This window comes from Populus trichocarpa, chromosome 13 (assembly GCF_000002775.5).
Source record: "Populus trichocarpa isolate Nisqually-1 chromosome 13, P.trichocarpa_v4.1, whole genome shotgun sequence".
NCBI classification, from domain to species: domain Eukaryota; kingdom Viridiplantae; phylum Streptophyta; class Magnoliopsida; order Malpighiales; family Salicaceae; genus Populus; species Populus trichocarpa.
This window is the reverse complement of record NC_037297.2, coordinates 14,942,657-14,968,692: the sequence shown is the minus strand read 5'-3', so window position 1 is coordinate 14,968,692 and position 26,036 is coordinate 14,942,657. Positions and strand designations below refer to the sequence as shown.

The 26,036-nt window shown below is 31.0% G+C and overlaps 3 protein-coding genes across 5 annotated transcripts; 1 reads left to right on the top strand and 2 right to left on the bottom strand.

The window, feature by feature from the left end:
• Positions 1-437: 437 nt before the first annotated feature.
• Positions 438-5,213, top strand: LOC7497427 (putative tRNA pseudouridine synthase). 2 transcript variants are annotated; one of them, XM_024582984.2, is made up of 8 exons: positions 438-732; positions 848-883; positions 1,071-1,183; positions 1,313-1,461; positions 2,118-2,262; positions 2,773-3,192; positions 4,161-4,595; positions 4,676-5,213. In XM_024582984.2, exons 1-7 carry the CDS (start codon positions 462-464, stop codon positions 4,587-4,589), a joined length of 1,563 nt encoding a protein of 520 aa, XP_024438752.1. In that variant the 5' UTR covers positions 438-461; the 3' UTR covers positions 4,590-4,595; positions 4,676-5,213. The 2 variants fall into 2 exon arrangements, with proteins under 2 accessions (XP_024438752.1, XP_024438751.1); XM_024582983.2 differs by having other exon boundaries at positions 4,161-5,213.
• Positions 5,214-9,568: 4,355 nt separating this feature from the next.
• LOC7497426 (uncharacterized) lies at positions 9,569-11,113 on the bottom strand. Of its 2 annotated transcripts, none has more exons than XM_024583439.2 (4): positions 10,960-11,113; positions 10,430-10,555; positions 10,143-10,313; positions 9,569-9,886 (listed from the first exon to the last, which is right to left on the bottom strand). In XM_024583439.2, the coding sequence occupies exons 1-4, from the start codon at positions 11,035-11,037 to the stop codon at positions 9,788-9,790; spliced, it is 474 nt and encodes a 157-aa protein (XP_024439207.1). In that variant the 5' UTR covers positions 11,038-11,113; the 3' UTR covers positions 9,569-9,787. The 2 variants fall into 2 exon arrangements, with proteins under 2 accessions (XP_024439207.1, XP_002319405.1); XM_002319369.4 differs by having other exon boundaries at positions 10,430-10,552; positions 10,960-11,111.
• A 12,236-nt stretch (positions 11,114-23,349) lies between these two features.
• LOC7497425 (protein NUCLEAR FUSION DEFECTIVE 4) lies at positions 23,350-25,818 on the bottom strand. The gene is made up of 2 exons (XM_002319368.4): positions 24,657-25,818; positions 23,350-24,045 (listed from the first exon to the last, which is right to left on the bottom strand). Exons 1-2 carry the CDS (start codon positions 25,772-25,774, stop codon positions 23,628-23,630), a joined length of 1,536 nt encoding a protein of 511 aa, XP_002319404.4. The 5' UTR covers positions 25,775-25,818; the 3' UTR covers positions 23,350-23,627.
• Between the last annotated feature and the right edge of the window lie 218 nt (positions 25,819-26,036).

The following is a 26,036-nucleotide window of genomic DNA, read 5'->3' as shown; positions in this document are numbered from 1 at the left end:
TTAATAATTATCTAAATTTTATATTTTAAACCGATTAAATCAATTAAATCATATTATTATAATTTTTATAAAATTTAATTTTAAATTTAAATTAGGTATGAAATTAGGTTAAAAGATTTTTTTCTTGTAATTTTTTTCATTCTTATCCTTATATTTTTTTAAATAATTAACTAAATTATTTTTAAATTAATTAAATTATATCAAAATAACTTTCATATATAATTTGAGTTTAAACTAAAATTAAATAAAAGTCAGCTCACGAAGTTTTAGGATTGCCTGCTGGACCTTGTGTAATAATAATACCAAGTTACCAACTAATTTTCTATGGCTTGAATATTTTCTAGCTAAAAAAAGAAACTTGGGCCTGTTCCTAGTTATGGGCCTGGGTCTAAAGTTAGGTTTGGATTTTTATCTAGCTTAAAAAGAGACATTTCTTATCAGCTGCGTGTCTTTCTTCATCAATGGCAATCTCTTCTCTCCGTTTCCCGCTCTCTCCATGGCTGCTCCTCAAAACCCCAAAGCTAAAACCCTCCTTCAGATTTTCATTTCCAATCCTACCCTCTTCAAGACACACTCAATTACTACTCCTATGCTCTTACTCTCAATCTCCACCGTCCATTTCTCCTCCCTTAACGGACTCAAACTCAAATCAGTCCCTCCATTCAAAATGGGAATCTATTAGAAAGAAAAAGGTTGCTTTGCGGGTTGGCTATGTGGGTACTGATTATAGAGGTCTATTTCCAGAAACCATTTTCAGCTTTTTAGTTATTTTCTTAATTTTTCTAGCTTTTTACTGTTTTTTTATGTGTATATTTTGTTTCTTTAAAGATTGTTTTTTGAATTTCAGGTCTTCAAAAGCAACATGACCAGCATTCATTATTGAGTAAGTTCTTGAGTCTGAGTTAAAATTTTGATTTTGAGTCGTAATTGTGAATTGTGAAAGAGTTATCTGTAATGGGTTGGTGTTATATGTGAATATATTGATTATGCTGTGTAATTTAATTGGTTTAGATGAAATATTTATGGGGTCTTAATATAGGCATTTTTTTTGGGTGTTTTGGAATGTGTAGCTATTGAAGGAGAATTGGAACGTGCTATATATGAGGCTGGTGGGATTCGTGAAAGTAATTATGGCAATTTGAATAAAATTTCGTGGGCTAGAAGTAGCCGGACAGACAAAGGAGTGAGTCTTTAATATATGAAGCACGTTTTTATTACTTGCTTTTCTTTTTTATTGCATTTCTGTGCAGATGGCATTCATTTGGTAATGATTTATTTGTTTGCTCGGGTGTATTGTGGTTGAATTGATTAGGTTCACTCATTGGCAACAACTATAACAATGAAAATGGAGATACCGGAAAATGCATGGAAGGATGACCTTTATGGAATGGTTCTTGCGAAACATGTTAACTCTTATCTCCCTGATAGTATTAGAGTTTTGAGCATCTTACCAGCACAGAAGTGAGGCTCTGAGCTCTTTTCATACGCATCAGTACCATAGATCCCACAATTTTTTATGTCAAAAAAAGGTCATATGCATGCGTATTTATTATCAAAGATGCTGTATCTATGCATATTCTATTTACTTTATCTACACATAATCTTGTTTTCAAGATCAAGGTTCCGCTAAGCTTCTTGCAAGTTCTATCTAACTCTGAATAGTGCTTTAGTGAACAGAATACTGAAAGAGAGTACTGCCTGCTATGAAAGATTATGCACGCATGAAAATTAAAATCTCTGGGAATCATTAAACTGTAGTACTTTTGGTTTGCTGTAAATATTTTCTAATCTGATTCCTGAGATTGCCAAAGAAACAAGATCGTAAGTAATGTCAGTAAAAATAACAGATGTGATGCTAGTGGAAATAAAAAATAAATACAAATTGTATAGGTCTTGATTGGGTTGTACATGCAAAGGTTTAGAAAGTTCCTGACAACTAATTACTGTAGTGGATTTTGCAATATGTATTTTAGGTGAATAGTAGTGATAAGATTGTTCAAAAGCTTTGCCAACTCTTTAGTATAGTTAAACTCGTTTTTCCTGTCTTTAAATTATTTACTTGTCTCTTCTGCTTTCCCAGATTTTACGTTCTCTTTTATTCTGCTACTTGTTCTTAGGAGTTTTGATCCCAGAAGGGAGTGTGATATACGGAAATACTCTTATCTCCTTCCTGCCGAAGTTATTGGCATCAAAAGTCACTTCAGCATGGCTGAAATTGATGATCACATATCAGACTTCAATAACATATTAAATGCATTTGAGGTGAGTATCATTATCTTTGATTTCATTTCTTTTTTCTCATGATTCTTTTGATTTTGTACTTCTCATTAGTTGATGAAATATTTCTTGCTGGATCATATTTGAGTTGCTTTCTTCTAATTGATCTTTTGTGAGAATTTCACTCTAGACACTATTTTATTGGCTTTGTTAGTTATTTTCGTTTCTGTAGTTCACATGAAAATGCTGGCATGGTAGTTGACATGGGATTCATATCTTGTATGGTTCTTCCATCTGGTGTTTTACATTTTTGGATGGTGATAGAAATTATGATCTACTGTGTAGAGACAACTGTGATCATTGCTATGGTTGATTTAGAAGATTTATACCCTCTTCTCAGAGCTATGTTGAAACTTTCTTATCTGTCATTTTATTGCATGTGAATGCCAAGCAGTTCAGAAGAGCCTAAGATCAATATAACATGGCCCATATAAATTAAGCCCGAGATCATATTTTCATTGTTATTTGTAGTTGTGATTCGAATGCTCTTTGTAGGGAGACCATCCTTTTCATAATTATACAGTACGGTCGAAGTACCGGAGAAAATACCCAACAAAAAATGGCCATGTGTCAAAGAGAGCTAGATCATCTTGGGGGACATCAGCCTCTGGATCTGAGGAAAGTGATGATGAAGAAAATTTGGAAATTGATGGAACAAGTTCATCAGATCATGTGGAATTGAGTCAGAACTCTTTGGAATCCAGCATTTGTGATCTGAATGGGGATATTTTGAAGGATCAAAGTTCAAATTTACCTCTTCGTGCAAGATGGCTACATGAACCTGACGAGACAGACAGAATAGGTGCTGCCCACTTCAGAAAGATTTTTCGTTGTTCTTGTGGAAAGCTGGAGAAATCTCTTGGATTTGATTTTGTTGAGATTTCTATATGGGGAGAGTCTTTCATGTTACATCAGGTAAGACCCTTTTTTTCTTTACAATTAACAAAAATAAATATTTTTAATCATATATAACACTTAGGCTCATGTCATATATTTACTTCTTCCATTGTCACCTAAATAATTTCGCAGGAGATACAAGCACATGGTGTATGTATCCTCTGCAAGTCTCTTGGAGATTGCTTACAGGGTGCTTAATTTTCATCTTTAAGGAATTTGTCAGGAAGTGTGTAGAAGCCTAGTATAATTGACTTAACAAAAATTACTGTTAAACTGCTTCCTCACTCCTTCCAGAGTTAATCTATATGCTTATTTAGTACATGGTTGTTATGTGTTTTAGTTCAGCTGGCATTCTCAAGTTAATATATTGGGAAGAAAAAAAGCTTTTACATAAATTTATTGTGGTCTTGGCTTCAAGTGATTTCAGTTTTAATCTGTGTAAGAGAAATTTATGGAGGCAGTGGATCCATGTAGCTGATGTCATCCAATTTGGGATTTTGAGTCTTAGTTGAGTTGAGCTGTACTTGTATTGATTCCAGGAAACCCCTATGATATCCATTATACCCATTTCATTTTCAGAATTCACCTTTACGTGATATGGAGTATTTCATTTTGGTGTTTCAAACCATGATTGATGTGAAAATGAAAGTTTAAAAATCACATGACGATAGAGTTGAATCTGACTTGCATCGTTCAGGATTTGTTATCTATCTTATGCACAAAAATTTGCCCCTTATTTAAGCTAATTGATGTGAAGTACATAAACCAGACCTCATCCTTTTGTAGTCCCTACTAGTCCTATGTTTGTATTGTATGCAATACAGAATGGTTGATTCCACTCATGCTTGAAATCTCTTACACCTATAACATCTTTGCTTCTTCATTGGAGAGGAAATTAAAGCAAACAAAGCTTATTGTGTACTGTTGTCATTGTTTTCTAATGTGTTTCGCATATTTTATAACATAATTGTTATGTGGTTCACCAGATCCGCAAAATGGTAGGGACAGCTGTGGCTGTAAAGCGGAAGGTACTTCCAAGAGATCTCATAATGTTGTCACTGACAAAGTTCTCAAGGATTGTTCTACCCCTTGCTCCATCTGAAGTTCTGATTTTGAGGGGAAACGATTTTTCCTTGAGAAAAAAATCTGGTGAAGGGAAAAGGCCTGAAATGGAGACAATGGTCGAATCAGAAGAGATTCTCAGGGCTGTGAATGAGTTCTATTCTACTATGATGCTACCTCAAGTTTCAAAATTCTTGGACCCTTGCATGCCTCTCTGGAAGGAATGGGTTGAGAATTTGGACAAGTACACAAGCATTCCTGATGCACAATTGGATGAAGTCAGGATTGCTCGGAAAGTCTGGATGGAAAATTTTAAGATCAGGAAAAGCATTGAATCTGTTGTAAATCAGTGAAACGGGGTAAAACACTTGTCATCTGACTTGTGATTTTTTTGACTGATTTTCACCACCCGGTTTGTTGTTTGTCTGATGTGTAACAGGGCGAATTATCTGTAATGCCAGAGCCTCTCTGTTTCCCTGTCTGTACCCTGGTGATTGGTTCTCACCAATAATATGAAATAACCATTTGCAAGGTTGCTTGAGCATGCACCTTACCATTTTGAGACGCTGCTTCTTGACTGGTCATCAAAATACCCGGGTAATAGCCAGTTTCTGTTCGTGATGCTGGATTAGATTGTTCAGATGATCAAGTACTGACGCCACAGCACTGTGCTAATGGCGGGGGATCTCACACTATGGTGGATCGCCCTTGCAACTTCAAGCATGATAAAGTGGCAGATGGTTGCTGGGTCCAACACGTCCTCAATATGGGGTGAGATTGAATAGGCTGAACAAGAAACTTCGCAATCAAAAGTAAAGTGATAGGGTTCTTGGCAGTTTTGGTGTCTTTTTGACCTTTAGCACATGAGATACTGGCTCAAAGCATGCTGTATCTTTCATGCATCATGCATAAATAGTTTTAAACGTGTAATTTCACAAATGTTGGGAGTCTTTATGCCATGATGAGTTTTGCGGTCTGATCTCTAGCTATCTTTTTTGTTCACTCTCCATGTCTTTTGGGGGTCCTAACCATCACGACTCTTTAAGTAGTTAAAACCTGCACGTAAGCAGAAGATTATTGCTTTGTGTTTTAATCAGTTGATAACTACTTATGTGTTTTTTTTTTCTATGTAACTCTGTTTCTTCGTTGAAAAATAGTTTTAATTTAGAAAATAGTTTATGGAAAGTGAATTTTTAAAAATGGATTATTTTTTAATGTTTGAAAGGCTCACAAAAAATAAATTTAAAAATAGTTTTTACTGTTTAATCAAGTCATGAAAAATAAGTTGAAAAATAAGTTAAAAAATAATTTTTTAATATTTTATTTTTTAAAATTTCTTAAAAAAATAAGAATTAAATTTAACATATGAGAAGTTAAAGGACGATAAAATTGAAAAAAAAATTAAATTTCATAGATGATTTTAAATAAAAATAAATAATAATTAAAAGAATATGGATTAAATTTGACATATAAAAAGTTAAGAGATGATGAAATTGAAAAAAAAAATCTAATTTTATAAATTATTTTAAATAAAATACATAACAATAAAAAATAGATAATAAATTATTTCAAATAAAATAAATAACAATAATTTTTTTTTTTTAAGTTTTGGAAAGTGTTTTCCAAAAAAATAAAAGGAAAATATTTTTTTAAAGCTAATTTTTTTTTTTGAAGTCATTTTTTTTCTTGACTGGAAAATATTTTTTCTTTGACCAACTCTCTTTAGGCTACCAAACTGAGAAAAGTGGTTTAGAATAAAATGTTTTTTAAAAAACAAAAGTTATAAATATATATATAAAAAAGTTATCAGTTCAAACATTAGTTAACATTAGTTTTCATGTTCTTAAAAATATTTAGGTGAATGAAAAAGTTGCTCTCTATGTATTTTTTAATATATATGGTAAATTAATGAGTCTGCTCTTTGCATTATCATCTCATGTTTGAATTAAAAAAATATATATATAAGAAAAAATTGTTTCTCAATTTTAATTAAAACATGGATTTGATTTGCTCCATATTTGAGAAAATATATATCATTCTTGAGAACGTATTATTTCAGTTCAGCTCCAGTATCTTGTAAAAGACTTAAACTTGATTCAAGAATAAATTGATAAATTAAAAAAAAAGCTATGATATAAACTATACAAATATCATCATCATCATCATCATTATTTTATCAAAACATTGAATTTTCAACTCAGATGCAATGACATTGATATATATATATATATATATATATATATATATATATTTGAAAGATGCATTAAAATAGATTTGTTATATGGTGGAAAGTATTTGTTGCCTCAGACGTCAATTTCGTCTTTGTTTCATCCCCAGAAATCGTATTATGATGATATGGAAGGATTTTGTCGCCATAGCATATGTCTATATCTATATATCAAAAATCTAGTCCAAGAATCAAAACATGGATTGAACTTATTAACTCATACTGACTTTGGTATATTTAAAATAGTATTATTTAATTTAATTTAAAAATAATCTTAAAAAAATAATTTTAAAAAAATCAAAATAGATTTTTACTAGATCGATAGAATAAAGAGTTGATCCACCAGATCAATAAAATCAACTCGAATTACGTTTCTTATTAATAAATTATAAGTTGATCAAGTCAAGTTTAATAACAATATAATAAATACATGCTTTAAGGGATCCTATGAATAAAAGTGAAGAGTTAAATTCAAGAGTGAGATATGTTGAGTTTTGACCCCAATATTAATGGTTTAAAATTAGAAAAATAAAACATACAGTTTAGCTATTGGGTAGGTCTTTACCTCCTAATTGAATACATATTGCTCTCAATCATTATGATTATGCTGATTTCTATCATAAAATTAATAAATACAAATGAAAATATTAAAAGAAATTTTTTATCAGTAGATTACTACCGAGGGATAAACCAACAGAATAAAGTAGATAATTTTTTTTGTTTGACGTGCTTTGTAAATCCATCAATAATTATATTATCGATGAACTTACCGACATAACATAAATCACCGACGATAAGTTTTCCAACGAACAATAACTGTCTATGAGTCTGTCGATTAAAGTTGTATCAACAGAATATACTATTGGTAAAACATAAAATTTTGGTAGTATTTCTTCCTTGTGTTAGGTGAATGCTTACAATTCTCTTAAAGTACAAGTGAAACCCAATTGTACATTCCCTTTTTCAATTAGGTCCTCTAGTACACATCCCTAAAAAAAAAAAAATTCAACCATCCTCTTTTACTTTTTTAAAAAAACTTCCATCAATTTTTTTTCTCAAATAAATTTTCTAGTTATAGTCTAGCTTTAGTACGTATCAAATAATAATTATCTCAGAAATTTCATCCCTTGACACAATCAACCCCAAATGTTTTTCCTTTATAATTGTAAGAGGAAGCATGATCCATTCATGAATTAGAAAAGAGTGCTAGCTAGAGATGGATTTTCACAAAAAGACACTACTAGAAAATTGACAAATACAAACAGACACACCAACAAAAATATTCTGTCAATAAATTATGGTGAATTTTTCCGATTGAATATGCCCTTGTAGTAGCCATTAATAAACACCGACGAAAATATTTTCTTGGTATATACCAATGGAATTACAGTGGGAAAAGAAAGAATAAAAAATATCAAAATGTATACTGACGTGTCATTTTTACAGACAGAATTACCGATGGATTTAAATTCATCGGTAAATCCATCTGTAATATTTAGTTTATGATCTAACAAACGACCCTTCTCTCTCTCTCTCTCTCTTCATTTTTCTCTGCAACAAACACCACAACTCCCAAATTGTATCATAAATCAACCTCCCACTACAAATCTAGCCACCCTGACACACAGTTTATCAACTCCCTACTCTGATTTAAATTTTATTGAGGATTCCCCAATTCAAGTAAGCAAAATTATCCATTTTTATTTGAACTCGATTTTAAAATATTAATTTTATTGCATATTTTTGTAGTATATGTATTTTATTTGCATACTTCATATTTTAAAAATATCCACTACATATTTTTGCATACTTCTCAATCACACCTAGACTGCAAATGCTATTCATGTCACCAAAGACTACTGAGCACATGACATAACATCATTCACATGATGTGCTGGATGAAGTGATAGTGCATCCTTCAGATGGTGAAGCTTGAAAATATTTTAATATGGTGCATTCTCAGTTTTCAGTGGAATCAAGGAACGTGCATCTTGGGTTATCTATAGACGGATTCAATTCAGATTATTTTTTGCTTCTTATTCTTATTGGCTAGTGATATTCTCATGGTTTACAACTTGTCACTAGGGATGTATATGAGGTCGAAGTTCATGTTCTTATTAAGGTTAATATTAACTTAAATAATTTTTTATTATGTTAATTTGGTTAGCTTATTAACTTATTAATGAAATTTTTGAATGTGATAGAGCTAACAACGCTATTGAAAAAAGGGTTTAGGAGAATCATGCTGCAACAAGTTAAGATTGAAATCAAGAGAAAAATTTTAATCATTTTAATCATTTTATTATTCATTTACTAACAAATAATTCATTTGTTCCATATAGATTGCATAATTTTTGGTACGAGGTGCAAAAAAACCCTAAAAATATTCGAAAGAAAGAGAGCTTCAGCGCCTTTATTCTAAATTAATCGTATTTGAACTTATAAATATTTAAATTTGTAATAAATATTTGAATTTTATATTAATTTAATTTTTTAAATTATTTTATGTTTATGTTTAATAGATTTTTTTAAAAATATATTTTAAAATTATTATTGATAGGGTTACCACGGACATAGTCCATCGATATATTTTAGAGAGTTGGAAAATAATTACTGTAAACGCTACTATTTACTCACTAACAGAATAACAATCGGTTTGTTTGATGGTTATATGTCAAATTTACTAACGAGCAAAAAAAATCATCGATGGAATGATCGATGCACGGTTTTTCTATCAGTGATATGTTATATTTAGCGATGGAAGTATCGATAGAATGAATCGGGTAAAGGTTTTTTCGGCGCGTTTTGTCCGTCAATAAATCCATATGTAAAATTGTTACTGACAGACTTCATTACCGATATACTATAAATTATTGACGAGATTTTTTCTGACGAATTATTTCCATCTATGATCATACCGGTAAATTTTTTGTTGACAAACTGTGAGTATAATTGTGGACAAAAAACCTCATCGATAAATCTAAAAATTATAGTAGTGCGAGTAAATGTCCTTATTGCCGTCAAATTACATCACAAGTCACTCGTATAGAAATTTGATGATCACTTCGTGAAGGAGAAATGCCAAATAAAAGATAGAAAAAAAAATAAGTGAAGGAATCAAAACATTTTGTTGTCATTTGTTTCTCATTGTACATAAAAACAGATTGTTTCACATGATGCACATTTATATGATCGATATTGCAGGTCCAGCTTTTGGATTTTCTCTACTGCATATCAAAAATCATCGATTCACATGTGATGACAAGAGATGAAAGAAGCAACCTATGCTTGCTTGGCTACTAGCTAGCTAGCAACTGCTTTGCTTCATTCTTGCTCACTAACTTCAATCCATTTTTGTATCCCTTGCAACACTACTTGTTTTACCACTTGAGTATCGATATGGTCTTCAGCTTCTTTATTCTCCTGTGATATCAACAAATTCATTAGTGATCATTGGCTTCTTGAACTAATAAATCTTTTACACAAGAGAAACTTTTTATGGTTTCAAAGGAGAGGCTCGAATCCGAGACCTACAGGTTCATTAGCTACACAAAAGAAACTTTACGTGCAATCTATGTGTGTTTGTGCATGCTCGTGTGTAAGAGAAATAACTAGGGCATGGATTATATGTTTGTGCATATGGATATGTAGCAAATAAAATCTATACTTGTCTTCTTACTCTTGTAGCAATAGCTTCTAAATGGAAACTGTCCGAAGTAGAAACCCTAGCTTGGAGCACCTCAAGGCCGAGCTCTTCAAAAGCTTCCAATATGAATACAAGCAATCCTTGGCAATTCCTTGCGGTGAATACCTTAATCAGAAAATCATTCTCTTGTTCTTCTACTCTAATCTGATGGTGTTAAAAGAGGGGGGGGGAAACCAAGTTAAGATCACAGAGAAACCCATTTCACGCAAACAATTTTCTTCATACAGGAGTATATACTGGTGAAGAATTCAATACCATACCGTGGGGAAATTCTGGCTAGTAAAGCTTGCAGCAGTAGCAACGTCTTGATTCAATTTTTCTACCCTTTGCTTTAAGTCCTTTATGTAATTTGATGCATCTAATATGATAGAGGCTTTGTCGTGCTGCTAAGGTAACAACATGGATGATTAATAAATGATATATTTAATTTAGAACCCATTTGATAGCAAGAAAATTAATTAAGAGCCTAACTATAGTAATCAATAGCATACTATATTCTTCATCAAATCTTTGATAAAACATATATTAGATCAATATAGTGCACTTAGTTATACTACTACGTACTATCATAATAACCATAAGAAAAAAACAGAAATCGAGACCGAAGAAGAAGAAGAAGAAGAAGAGAATGATGATGATGAACTTTAAGCTTTTGACAGAATTTGAGAAGAGAATGATGATGATGATTGTAAATTTTTCTTTTGACCAAGATAAAGGACATGCATGCAAGCAAGCCAAGGAGAATTTGTTTTAGTTAACGATATTGAGAGTATATATATATATACACTACCGCATGAGAGTTGGTGATGGAACGAAGAAGTTGCAGCTTCTTTTGCTTGGCTGCCCTTTTTTGCTCCCTAGAAACCATGACTTCTCTTTCTCACTCCCACTTTCTCCCAAAGTTTGTGTGGCTGACTGGTAGCTTAAATAGGAAAGAAAACGAAGTTTTGTTGTTATAAATAATTGTGCGATTCCAAATTGTAATCTTGAAGTTTTTTTTTACTAACTTGCTTAATTTGTTCTAACACTACAATAATTTTAGGTATCATAGGCTGAAATAATACCCAACTCGGGTCTTGATTAATTAAAAAAACCTTATTATACTATTAAAATAATATCATTTTTGTATTTTTTTTAATATAAAACTTAGCCCAAATCAATTTAAGAATTAATAGGTCATATATACATAACTTAAGTTCAGAAACAATACGTCATCAAATTAATTGTCCCATCCCACCCTATTAAATTTTACAATTATGGTGATCTATATATATAGAGCAAGAAATCACCGGAAGAGATGTTTTGCATGGAGTGATTTGATGGCATACATAGATAAACTATATACTATAGAGAAAGATTTTGAGTGGTGATGGTGGGGTTAACGTGAGAGGTAGGAATCTATTCGTGATCGAACACCATCGAAAGTAGCAAAAGCATGTTCCAGTTGTGTTTTCTGAATGCCTCCAAGTTTTCCTCACGGGAAGGATAATTCTCTCTGATCTGTCTCCACTCCTGGCTACCTTCCTATCATTCCAAATTTCTTTGAAACTTTTAGCTTGAATTGAAATCAAGGCTTGGAAATCCACACATGCCTTTATTTCTCCAAATGGTAACATCAAAAGATTTTTTATTTTATTAACAAAAACATCAAAAGATTAATTTGAGGTGCAGACATTGTTCATGTTAGAGAATAATATAAATTATATCCTAGAACCTTACCTAACAGCTTAAGTTATTGGGTTGAGATGGTTCTTTGACATGGTATCAGAGCCTTGATGACCAAGCGGTCATGAGTTCGAATCTCATCATCCCCATTTATTTGATAAAAATTAAGCACAAGGTAAAGTAGGCTTGTGCAAATTTCAAGCCCAAATGGCTTTCACTTGAGGGGTGTGTTAGAGAATAATATAAATCATATCCTGAAACCTCACTTAACAACTTAAACTATTAGGTTGAGATGATTCTTTAACAGTTCATATCAATAGTTAACTACCTCAAAATTAGTGATGTTTTTTTTTCATTTAATAATTATATTTTGGTTTTGCAAATCTAACGCTATCTCAATCATGAAATGATGTTTAGATTATGAATAGTATACCACCTCAAACTTTTTTTGCATTCGCATTCTTTTTTTTAGTTGATTCCTTTTCCTTTCTATTTAAATTATAGTTCGATTTCACAAAACTGTCACTCAGTAAATTATGAAATAATGTTTGTGATCATGAACATACAAGACAATGTGAGATGAAAGAATATTATGGAAAGAGATTAGATTAGATTCGTTATATATATAAATATCTTATATAGGAATAATTATCATGTGTAGTATATTTCACTCTAGTATTGTACACAACCCTAAAGGTATAAATACAAAGGATGGTTGCAGCTATTAGCAACTATTGAAATTCACATACAAATCAATCTCTTAACTGAACTAAGAAATATTAAAAAAAATGATCAAAACGCAACATAGAAGAAAGACAGTTCAATATGGATTGCAATAGTTACCAACATTGTTTTCTTTTTCTTTTTTTCTCTTTAATTTTTCTTAATTGTCACTTACCTTTTTTTTATTTTCAATTTAATACTTTCACATTAAGTTGACTTAGGATTGAGTTTGATATTTTGTTTCAGTTGGCTTTATACGAGGCTCTGGCGATGTAAAAAATAAGTTTCGACGTTGACTTAATGCTCAATTTAAAAAAAATAAAATTTAATTTTATTGATTCAAACCAATCAAAACTTTAAGGACCCAAATATAATTCTCAATTTATTTTATTGAATGCATGTATAAACTTTGGAATAAAAAAATTGTTATCATTTATTGACACATATAATTCTCAATTTATTTTATTGAATGCATGTATAAACTTTTTTCTTGATGGTAAAAAAAAATTGATAACAACACCTACACATTTTTTTGTGTTAAGAAAATGATTCATCCCACAACATAGCCGGGAGAATTAAACAAGTTCTTCTTTGTACTAAAAATGTGCAATGCATTTGTTATATTGTTCATACGAACAATAAAAGTAGGTGTGCTTTTCTTCTTCTTCTTTTTTTCCCTTTTCATCTCTCATTTCTCTTTTCTTTTTAATCTTGTTATTTTTTTTCTCAATTCTGTCCTCATATGTTTTTTAATAGTTGTCTGACTTACTTTTAGACCTGCCAAGTCAGTTAGGTCATGTCGGGCTAGCTCCTGTATAGTTTAATTTTAAACTTGAGTTAAGTAAGGAGTCAGGCTAGAAGATTTTTTTTGTTTTGTTAATCTCATTCTTTTCCCTTTTAATTTCATCCTCAAACTTTTTTTTTACTGGTCAGTCAGGTTACTTTTGGATTGGCCAAGTCGATTGGATCATGTCGAAGATACTAATCTCACATTATTTAATTTCATCCTTTCTCGCATACTCTCACATGCTTTTGGATTGGTCAACTCATTAAACAATAAACGAAGACAAACATCTATATTCCAACCCATAGATAAAAACATGAACTTCGACCTCATATACATCACTGGTGACAAGTTGTTAACCATGAGAGTATCACTGCCCAACAAGAATAAGAAGCAGAAAATAACACAAATAGATTGAATCTGTCTATATATAACCCAAGATGCACGTTCCTTGATTCCACTAAAAACTAAGGATGCACCCTATTAAAATATTTCCAAACTTCACTATCAGAAGGGTGTACCATCACTCCATCCACTAAATCATGCGAACGATGTCATGTGCATAGTAGTCTTTAATGACATGAATAACATTTGCAATCTAGGTGTGATTGAAAAGTATCTAATTTTTTTATGTGCAACAAGAGACTTTTCCCTGTCAGTTATGGGTTTATAATGAGTATGTCCACATGTTCTGTACTCGGTCAACTCTGCATTTTCAAGGTAGTACAATACGTAAAAGTTTAGATACATGTTAATTTTCTTGTATCTTAAGCCAAGGGGTTTCATCATGGATTTAGCATCATAAAAGTTCTATTTCAGCGTCGTAATTGCTAGTCAAAGGGAGCAGGCGCCTCTCATACACTAGAGCATGCTAAGCATGCCCCATTCTTTGTTTTTTTTTTTTTCTATATTTATAAAAATACCAAAATATCCCTCGGCTGGCTTGATAATAACAAAAATAAATGTGAAAATACAAAAAGGCCCCTTGAGGTAAACATATTTTGATTGTTTTAATTAAAAATATTCACTTTTAATTTAATTTTTTTTGCTTCTAATGATATTTTGATTGTTTTACTGTGTTTTTTGTATTTTTTATTATATTTAGTCAAATATCAAATTTCCCCTCAACAACAAAAAAACCATTGTGAAAACACTAAAATTTCCTTTGACGCCAATTTTGTAATTTTTACTTTTAGGGATATTTTGATCATTTCATTGTGCTTTTAAAATGAAAAAAAAAATATTATTTCTTCTTAATCAATTTGCTAATAACTAATGCATTATACGAAAAGATCTCAATATCCCTAATAGTCAATTTAATATGTTTTGATTTGAAAGACAAAGACATCATTATAATACTGTTCAAGTGAACAGTGCAAATATATATGTGTTTACAGTGTTTTTCAATACCCAATTAGCTTATATTAATATTATTATATGATTTTTTTTTTGTTTAAATGATTAGGGGATTTTTTAACCAACTTAATTTACTCTAGTATATGACTAGCTACAGGGGAAATTAATGTCTTCACTAATGTTAAAAAATAAAGGAGAAAAGAGAGCATATTGTACCTCTGTGGGTCAAAACATAGTCTGTAGATGAGGAATGATGCATTGATTGAATCCCAAGACCAAAATGAAGATTCACATCATTGATGTACTTGATCTTTCGCCAATATTGTCTCTACAATGTTTCTCAATGTTCTAATAATTAAGGAGCCTGACCTCCTGAATTATTCACAAAACTTAATCCTTATTTACGGTACCATTTTCTCCCAGATCTGTGTAAGTTTCATCAAATTAATATTGAAGGAACTTAATCACTTATTTTACTTTAAGAGAAAGCATTTATTGGATGATCAAGAAGGGCTACGACATGATGCATGCATACGCAGTTAAGATCAGGTGCATCCACAAAAAAAAAAAAAAAAAAAAAAAGAAGAAGAAGAAGAAGAAGAAGAAGAAGAAAGATGTGTGCCCTAGCTTGTTGCCTTGCTTCAATATTCATAAATTCACGCAATGATTATTGAATACTTATAGTATATAACCGAGATATACACAAAGGGAAAATAAAATTATATTTGATCCCACCAAAAAATAATAAGAAATCTTTTTTTATTAAAAAAAATTTAAAATTTTTCTCTTCTCTTTGTATTTATCTCTCATATGTATTGTAAATATTCAGAACTGTAATTAAGCACTACAAAATTACTAGAAATGGAGAGGAAAACGGGACTTCATAGGTTAAGGGGGATTTTGAGAATTTCATAACTCACTTTCTTCCAAATATTTTGGAGGATATGGTGCGAGTCCCATAGCTATATACATGCCATGCATACATAACCATTTTTATATAGTTAATCTCACACACACACACATCTGATATCATCATCTTCAAATTAATTAGCTTGTAATTTCACATCATTAGTCTGGACTGTTGGAGAGAGATTTCTCATGCATGTATGTGTTCGGATTTATAGTCGAACCCTAGCTCTTAATTAGTTTCTGGACACTTGCATGTTCATCCTGAGTAACACAACTTCTTTATGTGATATCAATTATTTCATTATCCTTCCCTTGCATCCATCTTTTCAACAGTTAAAGAAACTGAATAATTGATACAATCTGAAGCATCAATTTTAGCATAGTTTTTTTTTGTATGATTTTGTTTGGGACATCCATTGGTAGGTCATGTGTCAACTGGCAGCTGGGTTTGCTTTAGAGCTTTGTCAGCATTCAAGCATGGACAAATCAGGACTTCATCAATTCACATGAGTGCCCATTAATCATCACAACCAAACAATATAATCCAGACGCGTTTAGCCCTGCTCCCAATTTGTCCCTTGCACACTTAACCCTATACTTTTTTTTAGGGTTTTATATATCGTCTTGCTCATCCAATTTTGGAGTTTTATATATATCTCAATTAACCTCCAGGGTTAATCTTGATTTGCCCCATATATATACACATAATATATATTAATTATGTCTAGCTAATAGTTAAATCTTTAGATTTGTTTTCTTTTCTTTAATCATATCATTTCTCAACAGGATAGAATATGTTAGTAAAATTTAATTTAATGAATGCTAGATTGTCCATTGAAGGGCAAGCCACTGCTGATTTTCAGAATTTCCTTGCTGAATCACATTTTATTACAAGGATAAAGATAAAATTATTTCACATCTTACTAAACAATTTAAGTTTTTTTTATTGAAATTGTTCTTTTAACACAGTATAATTATTCTTATTGACTTTAAATTCCATTATCTTCTATCTCCATATATATATATACATGTCTTTATAAATTTTAAGCTAAAGAAAATTTATAAAAGAATTAATTTAAAATTATAAATTTTTAAATTAAAATGATTGTTTGATACTCTAATTATGAATAACACACCATTTATTTTTTTAAATAACTAAATTTTAATTTTATAAAAAATAAAATATATAATAATTCCCAGATGGATTAAATTGAAATTACATCCCAACATTAATTTCCCACTATCAATCATTCATATTCGTATCAAATAATATCAACAACTAAAAATTCCATTGATGGGATACATAAGCTGCCGCCCGTTTCGTTTCTCTTATATAATATAAAAGAGAGAAAATTGCATCCTGTCATTTCGTTTTTCACCAAAAATAACCTATACAGCTTTTTGAATTATATGCACATTGAGGTGATGTGATCCTTATCACACTGAAATAATTATACCAATGTGAAGAAGTACAATAATAGCAGAGGAGGAGCTATAAATCAGACTGTGCCTGGAAACATCTAGGGATATACAGTTTTAACCGTGCCAAGAGAAGCAGATAGTGTTGTTCAGCTGGCATTTTTTGGAATTATTGCTCCCTTACCTAGAAGATTGCTTCATTCATATATAATTTTCAAATAATAATCAAGGATTGAGAGGCACATATTACTGTTTTATATATAAATTAAACAACTATACTGTCAGCAATCAATGCACATATCTAAAGGAATTAGCTTAATATTTTCTTATTCTGGTAAAAAAAAAAAAGAGATTATTTTTTTTTATTCTTATTATTCTTATGAATATGATAATATATATATATAGTAAAACAAACATGTGTCGACATAATCTCTACATTATCAGATGCTTTTCTAGAAAATATAATGTTGTTTAGTGCCAACATTTGTTTAAGGATGCCATTTGATTAGCTAGGTTCTTCCGGTTTCAAATATGTATATGTTGCTCTCGTGACATTCCATAATATTATTTTATGGCATTCATTCTTATATTAAATAATTAATTAGACGGACAACTTGCTCTCTGAATTCCAAAGAAGATTTGGAGTTATTATTCCCATTACATTTTCAAAACACACATGTTATGTAAGCCACTCTTTTGGAAGTTAGTCATTCATACTTCCAATTTTCATTGCTTTTCCAACTTTTTTTTTTTATTAATTCTTTGTTTACACATAAAGAACTGCTTACCCTACAGAAATTTAAAGAATGCGAACAGAATATTTCATTGATATTAAGAGAAAGTTCTTTTGTATTATAAATTATAAAACTCAAGCATTGGTGATTTTATTCCATCAATAATTTTTAATATTAACAGAATCATGACGAAATATTTTATTGTTAAAGTATACTTTTACAGCCAATTTTCCATAGAAATACATAGGATTATTATTATTATTATTATTATTATTATTATTATTAGAAGTAGCTAACAAGGTCACGTGAGTTGTATCAGGTAAAAAATATTCACATGCAAATGTATGTGAAAGACAACAAGAACTAAGTTAATAGAATAGAAACCATAAATTCCTTATATATATATATATATATATATATGAAGTTTTCTTTAATGGGTTCGAAACGGTCGTGCAAACATGTGAATTGAGAGAGACAAAATTCAAGACAAAAATGCACTCACGTTCTTCACCCATACGTACAGGGAAAGGATGTATGTCTTGTGAACTTCGTACCTGTAGGACTGCCTTACATCGAAGGGCAGAGGAAGTGGGCTTGAAATGCGTGGTAGATGCATTTTCTGAGGTTAACTTTCTATACTCTTTAGTGGCGAGTAGATAATTCATTTCGTGTTTGTAAAATATTTTTTAAAAGTGTTATTTAATTGAAAATACATTTATATTAGAATTATTAAAAAAATCTTAAGAGAAAATCAAATTGATATTTTTTAAATAAAAGATATTTAAAAAAAAAAAACTTGAAAAAAAAGAAGAAGCACTACTCCAATAATAAACGAACGAAAAGTATAGCCTATTCATCACTTAAAGGTTAGCATGGTTGCCATGGACACAGGTGGGTTTGTAGGTCTGAAGGTTTTGTTTCAGCTAGATGGGCTTCTTTGTAGTGGATATTTTTAGTTTAATTTGCGAACGGGCTGCTAGAATATTTGCAAGTATACCTTGAGTCCCCCAAGTTTAGTGGGGCGACTTGCATCACTCTAGATTTTCGTCTGATTAAGCCTGACGCAACAAGTCAATCCATGAATTTACCGATCAAAATCTTGAATCAAGCCGAGGTTTTTTTTCATTCTTACAAGTCTCATACAAGTGTATTAGCTACAGCTTGGCTTAAATTATGAATCTTGAGAGGCTAAAAGGAGACGTTACCCTCTTAACTATTGAGCTAGCTCTCTTGACGTATTGATATTCAATCCAAGAGAGCAAAAGGCATCTCTGCAATCAAGTAGCTAGTGGTGTGAGGGGGACACTTAAAAGTGAAAAGATAAGCACAAGTGAATCGCACATGTACTTGCAAAATTTGCCGAGGATTATGCAGCGACAAGATAGAAATGAATGTGAAGGAAATAAACTAAAAGAGATATGCCCAAATCTTTAAGATTCATCATGAAATTAATGACGAAGCTACAAGTTTCAATAGCTTAATCATTTCTGTAAACATGCATGTATAGGGACCCAAAAAAGCCACGGAAAAATCAAATACATATCGGAATTGAATCCAAGGTTGTAGTTTTTTCTTTTTTCATATTAATATCCATGAGAAAGGTGTGTTTAACTTCGATTATTTTAATGGTATAGTATACATTTTACTTAATTTATAAATTTATAAATATTTAGTTAATCAATACACATCACAATCAGGATTGGAATATATAAATTTACTAGTTTTTGGGCCAAAAGTTAAAATTAATTAGAAAAGAGATAAAAAAATAAAAAACTTTGCAAGGGCAAACCCTATCTTCATTACCGATCATAATTTTATATGCATTTCACTAAAAATTCTCTTTTAAATTTTTTATTAAAACAAAACTATAATTTGTAGGTTTTTTCGACATATTTTTTAAGATCATAATGCAAAAATTACTATAATATCAACCACACAATAAATAAGATTTTACTATATAAAAGATGACTTAAAGATAATCTATTAATACATATGCTTGATGGTTAAAAAAAGATTTAATTTCTTCTAAGTTTACCTTCATAGCTAGCGCATGGACAATTTATTTTGCAAAATGCACCGATTAAATTCACATAAAGAATGCACTTTAAAAATCGTTGAAGAAAAAAACTAGTTTAGGTTAATCTGTAAACCTAGAAACCGGTTCAAATATATACTGATATTAGCTATGAAAAGAAAAACTAACCTATATATATATATATATAAAAACTCTTGAAAGAAAAAGACATTACGTAGTTGTGATGATAGAATGATATCAAGGTCGCCAGCAACCCAGGAAAGTTGTGGAGGCTCCAAATGACACCCATCAAGCTAGCAGTACGCTGGACCCATGAAGGAAAAGATGCCTATACAGGTTCGAGGATTTAATAAGATTGGAGCCTACTTGGGTGGCTGGTGGGGCTGTATGATTAATGTCTATATTTCACGGCTGTGAATTAATCACCCCTTCAGATTTTCTGGAGCTGACATTTAATGGTTAAGAAGTCCAATTAATTCTCCTTCGATTATCAAAGTTTCATGGACAAATCTCAAATTAGTCTCTTCACTATCAAGCAATTCTCAATTTGCTCTCCGAAAAGAGTACAGGTGCATTCCTAAAGTTTCACATATTGCTCAATCAAGTCCCTGCATTAATGTATGTTGATAACATTAGAGAGCCTGTGAATCCTTATAGATTAGTCTTCCATGCAAACTTTTATTAATAGTGTTATTGGAAGTTTGGTAATAATTTTTTTTTAAAAAAAAATTTATTTGGAAATATATTAAAATAATATTTTTTTTATTTGTTAAAATTTATTTTTGATATAAGTACATCAAAAAGATATAAAAATATTAAAAAATATTAATTTAAATTAAAAATAAAATTTATTTAAAAAAATACTTTTAAAATACAAAAACAAATTAACAAATCAATTAAAATCTTGAAATTGGGCCATAAGATTCATTTTAATGTTTTGTTTTTTTGCTCTTTCTCTTAAATATTTTCAGGCACTTGTCCTTATGACGTGTAAATTCCATACACTCAATTACTCCCAAACCCCAAGGACGTATGAACATACCTCTTTAGTACAATCTTGTCAGAACATTATCTCACCGAAATTTGTCTTTCAAAGATGTCATCGTTTGTCATGCATACGCAAACATTTTATGATAAATACTTTGCATAAATAAATAAATACAAATAGGATAAAGAAATATTAAACGAATATATTCTTATCATAGTCATATCCTGTTTTTTTGGCTGGCTACTGCGTACCAAAATGAGATCTTTTCTCTATTAAATTTCAAATATACAATGCATGGCTAAACTGATACATTTAAGAGATTTTTTTAAAAAAAAAAATAATTCCCTCTAATTCTATTTCAACAGCCTAAAACGTCTAATATTTGATAGGTTTCACTAGAAATATAGTGTGAAGAGCATTTATAACACTGATCAACAAGAAAGAAAATAGGTAGCACCGTAGCAGCTAGTTAGATTGGACGGAGGAGAATTGATGTGGCTGGAATGAGAACACATTGCAGCTTCACATGCTTTATTTGGGGTGTTTTGGGGTAGTAATAGTTGTTTTATAAAGTATTTTTTTATTTTGAAAAATTATAAAAATAATATAATTTTTATTTTAAAAAATTTATTTTTGATATCAGTGTAGTAAAATATATATAAAAATAAATAAAAAATTATTTTAAAAAAAAAACTTTTAAAATACAAAAATAAACAAGTTTTCAATGCACGGAGTAATTAATAGTACATCACTATATATCCATACCACTCGAGGCCTTAAGAATCTATAAAGTAGTTAAACATCTTATTCGATCCCTTCTAACTGAGTGATTAGTTGCTCCAAACTCTAAACGTTTATAACATATAGTTTTTATTATTATTATTATTCTACTGTTATATATATTTTCTAATACGCTTGCTTGTCAAAGACATAGATTAAATTGTTAGAGAAAAAACAAATTTTATTTACCACCCACCGGTGTGTATATATATATAAACATGTATCTAACTATATATATATATATATGTGTGTGTGTGTGAATTATTGGCAATGGAACTTAATTAGAAACGTGGATGGACCATTTGTATATATTGTTCTTGTAGAGCAAGGATAGGAGGAGTCCGAGAGCATGAGCTAATCCATCGTGGCTCCGACATCACTATATACCTAAGTTTGAAGTAGTTCTGGACGTCTTTCCCACTTCTTGAGTGGCTTTCATGATATGTATAGGACCCACACACTCCCTCTGATATGAGATTCAGATTCAAGTTCATAAGATATTTGATAGTTAGGCAGCAAAGCAAGCTTAACTTTTTCCAATATCACTTATCATTTAACGGATTATTTCTAAAAAATCTGTTTGGCAACACGTTACAAACAATGTTTCTAAAAAAATTTTAATTTTATTTTATTAAAAATTAAATTTTTTATATGTTTTAAATTGTTTTGATGCGCTGATTACAAAAATAATTAAAAAAACATTTTTAATATATTTTAATAAAAAAAACTTTAAAAAACAACTGCATTTCTAGACATGCTCTGATGGCATAAACATGGAGGATAGGTGTGAGAGCCCACTCTAAAGTAGTTTAGTAACTCCTCACCAAATACGTAGTCTATATCATGGAGATGAATAACAATTAATTAGATACCTTATTACATTTGGGTTAAAAGCTTCTACCAATAACTTTATATATATACACGAAATAATTTAATTAGAGGCTCTGACGGCATTTTATCATGGACTAATAATTAATGTGTTGTTGGTCTAAAAGCTTATTAATGTTTTTTTTTTATATATTTTTTAATGTTTTGAATTTTAATTTATCATAGTTTTAATGGTAAACTGTTTCAATATCAATAATATCTCAATTATTATATGAAAAAGAAAAGATGAATAACTATTAATGACAAGCTAGGTCCATTGCTATCTAATGGTGAAGTGTATGAAGTTTTTTTTCCCTAAACATTAAGATGAATTTCCATTCCATTAAGATGGGATTGAGGTTATGTTTATCTTAAACTTTTCAAGCTAAGATAAGAATGACATAACTTCTGTTTTTATATATTTTTTAAAAGTATTTTAGTTTAAAAAATATTAAATTAATATTTTTTTAATGCTTTATAATAGTTTGAATGTGATAATATTAAAAATAAAATAATCTAAGAAAAATTAATTTAATATATTTTTAAGTAAAAATTATTTTTTTTTTCTTCATAACCAAGATGTATAGACTAGCTTGTACGCATCTTTATTAAATCTCCAAGCTTTCGTGCTGGTGTCCACAGAAGTTTACCATATAAAATTAGGGTAAGTCACTGATTGTTTATACAGAAATATGACCCCAAGAAAATGGGATTCGAACCCTAAATCTAAGAGGATGCATATCTCGTAAACCCAAGATCTTCGCCACCAGGCTAACCCTGGAAATTCTATTTTAAAAATCATGATACATCACAGTGGAAACACCCTCTTAAAATATTCGTTTTCAAGTTATAAAAAATCAGTTATTGAAGCTCATAAGTACTTTGCAGATATCTTAATATTATTTATGAAAAGATAAAAGAAAAATCAAAATGACAGACATCATCAAGCCATTTGCTTTGTTGTTAATTTGAATCAAGGGTATGTAATTGTACATGAATATATTTCTATATATTAGTAAGTCGTGATAAATTCTCACAGTACATGTGCTCCTACTACAATACAATTTAAGTTGGACCACTCACAAAAGAATTTGTCATTTAGTACGGTTTAGTTCATATGGATCATGGATAAATTCTCAATGATAATTTTGATCCACATGAACTCAATTCCTATAGTAAGTTTCATTTTCTTGTTAATCTATGTACGCGAGTGGAATTTTCTCAAGCGAGCATGTAGGACTAAAGCTAGGAAAGAGCCAAAAAGACAAAGTGATCCCCATATCATAAAAGTGCTCCTATAGCATTCCATCCCCATGCATTTGCCATCTTCATTACCTTCCCTGTGATAAAGAAGTGCTGCCGAGTAGCCAAAAAGGAAGGAGCCTATAGGGATATTGGCAACCACAACATTATGGTTGATACTGAAATTCTTAGTGCCAAAAAGCTCGGTTGTTGTTGATACAGAAATGGAAGTGATTGCCCCAGTACAAACACCTATGATGGCGGTGCTGATATAGAGGGAGATATTTGCTGTGTTGAGAAGTAGGAAGAAAGCTCCTGCCATTGGGGCCATCAATACTCCTATACAAGCTGGTCTTGATATCATGTACCTACTCCTGAAAAGAAATTGAAATCAAGCCTTTAATTTCCTGAACTACTATCTCAACAGATGGAGATTGTTGGTTAATTTGCATGCACCAAAGGGAGGGATATAGCATTGAATAAATCTATAAAATTTAGGTAAATCATAAATGCAAATATCAAAATCCCTTTATGATTTTGGAAAAGCACAGGCAGAAAATGCTTTTCTTTTGCCCAAATTTTATCGTCAGCATACAACCACCAATGGTAGCAGGTGCCCTCTACAGTATTTTTGAATGAAAACACCATAAAACGAAAGTATATTTATGTTAGAGAAGACGAAGATAGCTGGAGCAGAATGAATATGTTCCATGTACTTATTATTTTAAAAAACAAACATTTATTTCAAAACTATTTAAAAAGATTATGCTAAATAAACTTATTCTATCTTTTTATATTTATCTTTTCTATATCTTAGATTATAGTTTTTCTGTATTTATCTCTTTTATCCTGGATGCTCTAATCATGTTTATTGAAAAACATAGTAGAAAGCATTTTCTAAAAATCCCATGCCTTTTGATCTTAATGAGTTGCAGAAATTGACAAAGTAATATAAAAAAGAATCAAGGACAGAGATTGAATTTACTTTGACAAAAAGAAGTCCAGGAGAGATGGCATGAGTCGGCCAAAGAACCCGAATGAGGAAGACAAAGAAACTAGAGAAGAAGTCCCTGAGCACCCACGAGACTCAGCTATTTGTCCCAAGTTATTCAGATAAACTAGCCCGAGTGTTGCACCAGACAAATATACAAAGAAATACAACCAAAAATTAACTCTTTTTAACATCAACATCACCCCAATTTCCTCCTTCACACCCACCTCACCTTCCCTTGTATGATCATCTTCCACTTTTATCCCACTCTCTATTCTCTCAACATGATCACCAACATTCTCCTCTATATACACCTTCATCTCTCCCTTTAAGAACTTTTCTTTCATCTTCTCTGCCATTGGAATCGCAAGTGGGGCTAACAGGAACACTAAGATACCAATGGCATTGCATAATGGAGGTAACCTACTTGACACGGATCCCAAACTGCTGACAACAGCATAGACTCCGGTGGCTATTGTTATCACAAACATGACTACGAACCCAACCTTCATGTTCGTGCTAGTTCCAACGTTAACATCTCTAACAAATGGTGCAGCCACCACACTCACTAGTAAAGGTGATAAAGAGCTAAGAAGAAGATAGGCTTTAGCTCTTTTAACAGGAGAAAAGGTGAAGGAGTCAACAAGTACTGTGTAGATTTTAGCACTTAATCCTTGATAACTGGTGGTTAATCCTACAGCAACTTGGCGATCAGAAGGGAAGTTCTGGATGGTAACAACATAGCAAACTGTGTTGATCCAACAGATACTATTTCCTGCCAAAACAGTGAGCAAGAAAATATGGGCATAAGAAAGAGAGGATATTTGGTTTGTTATGAAGAGATATTGCAAACCATAACCAGCCAAACCAAGAGTTGAACCAATCAAGAGGACTACCCATAGAGGAAGATAAAGAGAAGCAATGCCAGAAAAGAAACCAAATAGTTTTCCAGCATCTGAGGCAAAAGCAAGGTTGTTTAGCTGAACTTGAGACATAGAAAGGAGTTGTTTGAGTTGGGAGGAGTATGCAGGAAAGTTGCTGTTTGTTCCATTTACAGACTGAAGCCATATGATACCCACAAGGCTTAACCATTGAAGGGTTTTTGAAGCCATGGTAGTTAGAGGTTTAAACTTAAAATGCTTCGAAAGAGGTCATTTATAGGGGTGAGAGTTTTGTAAAATACGGCTAAACCGAGCTAAACCATACAAATTAACACCTCTTAAGTTTGAGCCACTTTGATTGGACTTCTTGGATTTTTTTTTCTTATTTTAGTCCTTCAACTATAAAACGATTTGAATGACACTTTTTTATGTTACAATCAGCCCAATTTAATCATTGAATCTCACATATAAGTTACATGTTTTCTTTGAAAAA

What these genes read in the sequence shown, in the direction of transcription:
- LOC7497427 (XM_024582984.2), top strand. Translation starts at nt 462, where the DNA reads ATGGCAATCTCTTCTCTCCGTTTCCCGCTCTCTCCATGGCTGCTCCTC. An exon ending in TGTGGGTACTGATTATAGAG is followed by an intron (nt 733 to 847) that starts GTCTATTTCCAG and finishes TTTGAATTTCAG; the next exon opens with GTCTTCAAAAGCAACATGAC. An exon ending in ACATATTAAATGCATTTGAG is followed by an intron (nt 2,263 to 2,772) that starts GTGAGTATCATT and finishes TGCTCTTTGTAG; the next exon opens with GGAGACCATCCTTTTCATAA.
- LOC7497426 (XM_024583439.2), bottom strand. Translation starts at nt 11,037, where the DNA reads ATGGTTTCTAGGGAGCAAAAAAGGGCAGCCAAGCAAAAGAAGCTGCAA. An exon ending in CCATCACCAACTCTCATGCG is followed by an intron (nt 10,556 to 10,959) that starts GTAGTGTATATA and finishes TTGTTACCTTAG; the next exon opens with CAGCACGACAAAGCCTCTAT. An exon ending in CTAGCCAGAATTTCCCCACG is followed by an intron (nt 10,314 to 10,429) that starts GTATGGTATTGA and finishes TAACACCATCAG; the next exon opens with ATTAGAGTAGAAGAACAAGA.
- LOC7497425 (XM_002319368.4), bottom strand. Translation starts at nt 25,774, where the DNA reads ATGGCTTCAAAAACCCTTCAATGGTTAAGCCTTGTGGGTATCATATGG. An exon ending in CTGGACTTCTTTTTGTCAAA is followed by an intron (nt 24,046 to 24,656) that starts GTAAATTCAATC and finishes ATTTCTTTTCAG; the next exon opens with GAGTAGGTACATGATATCAA.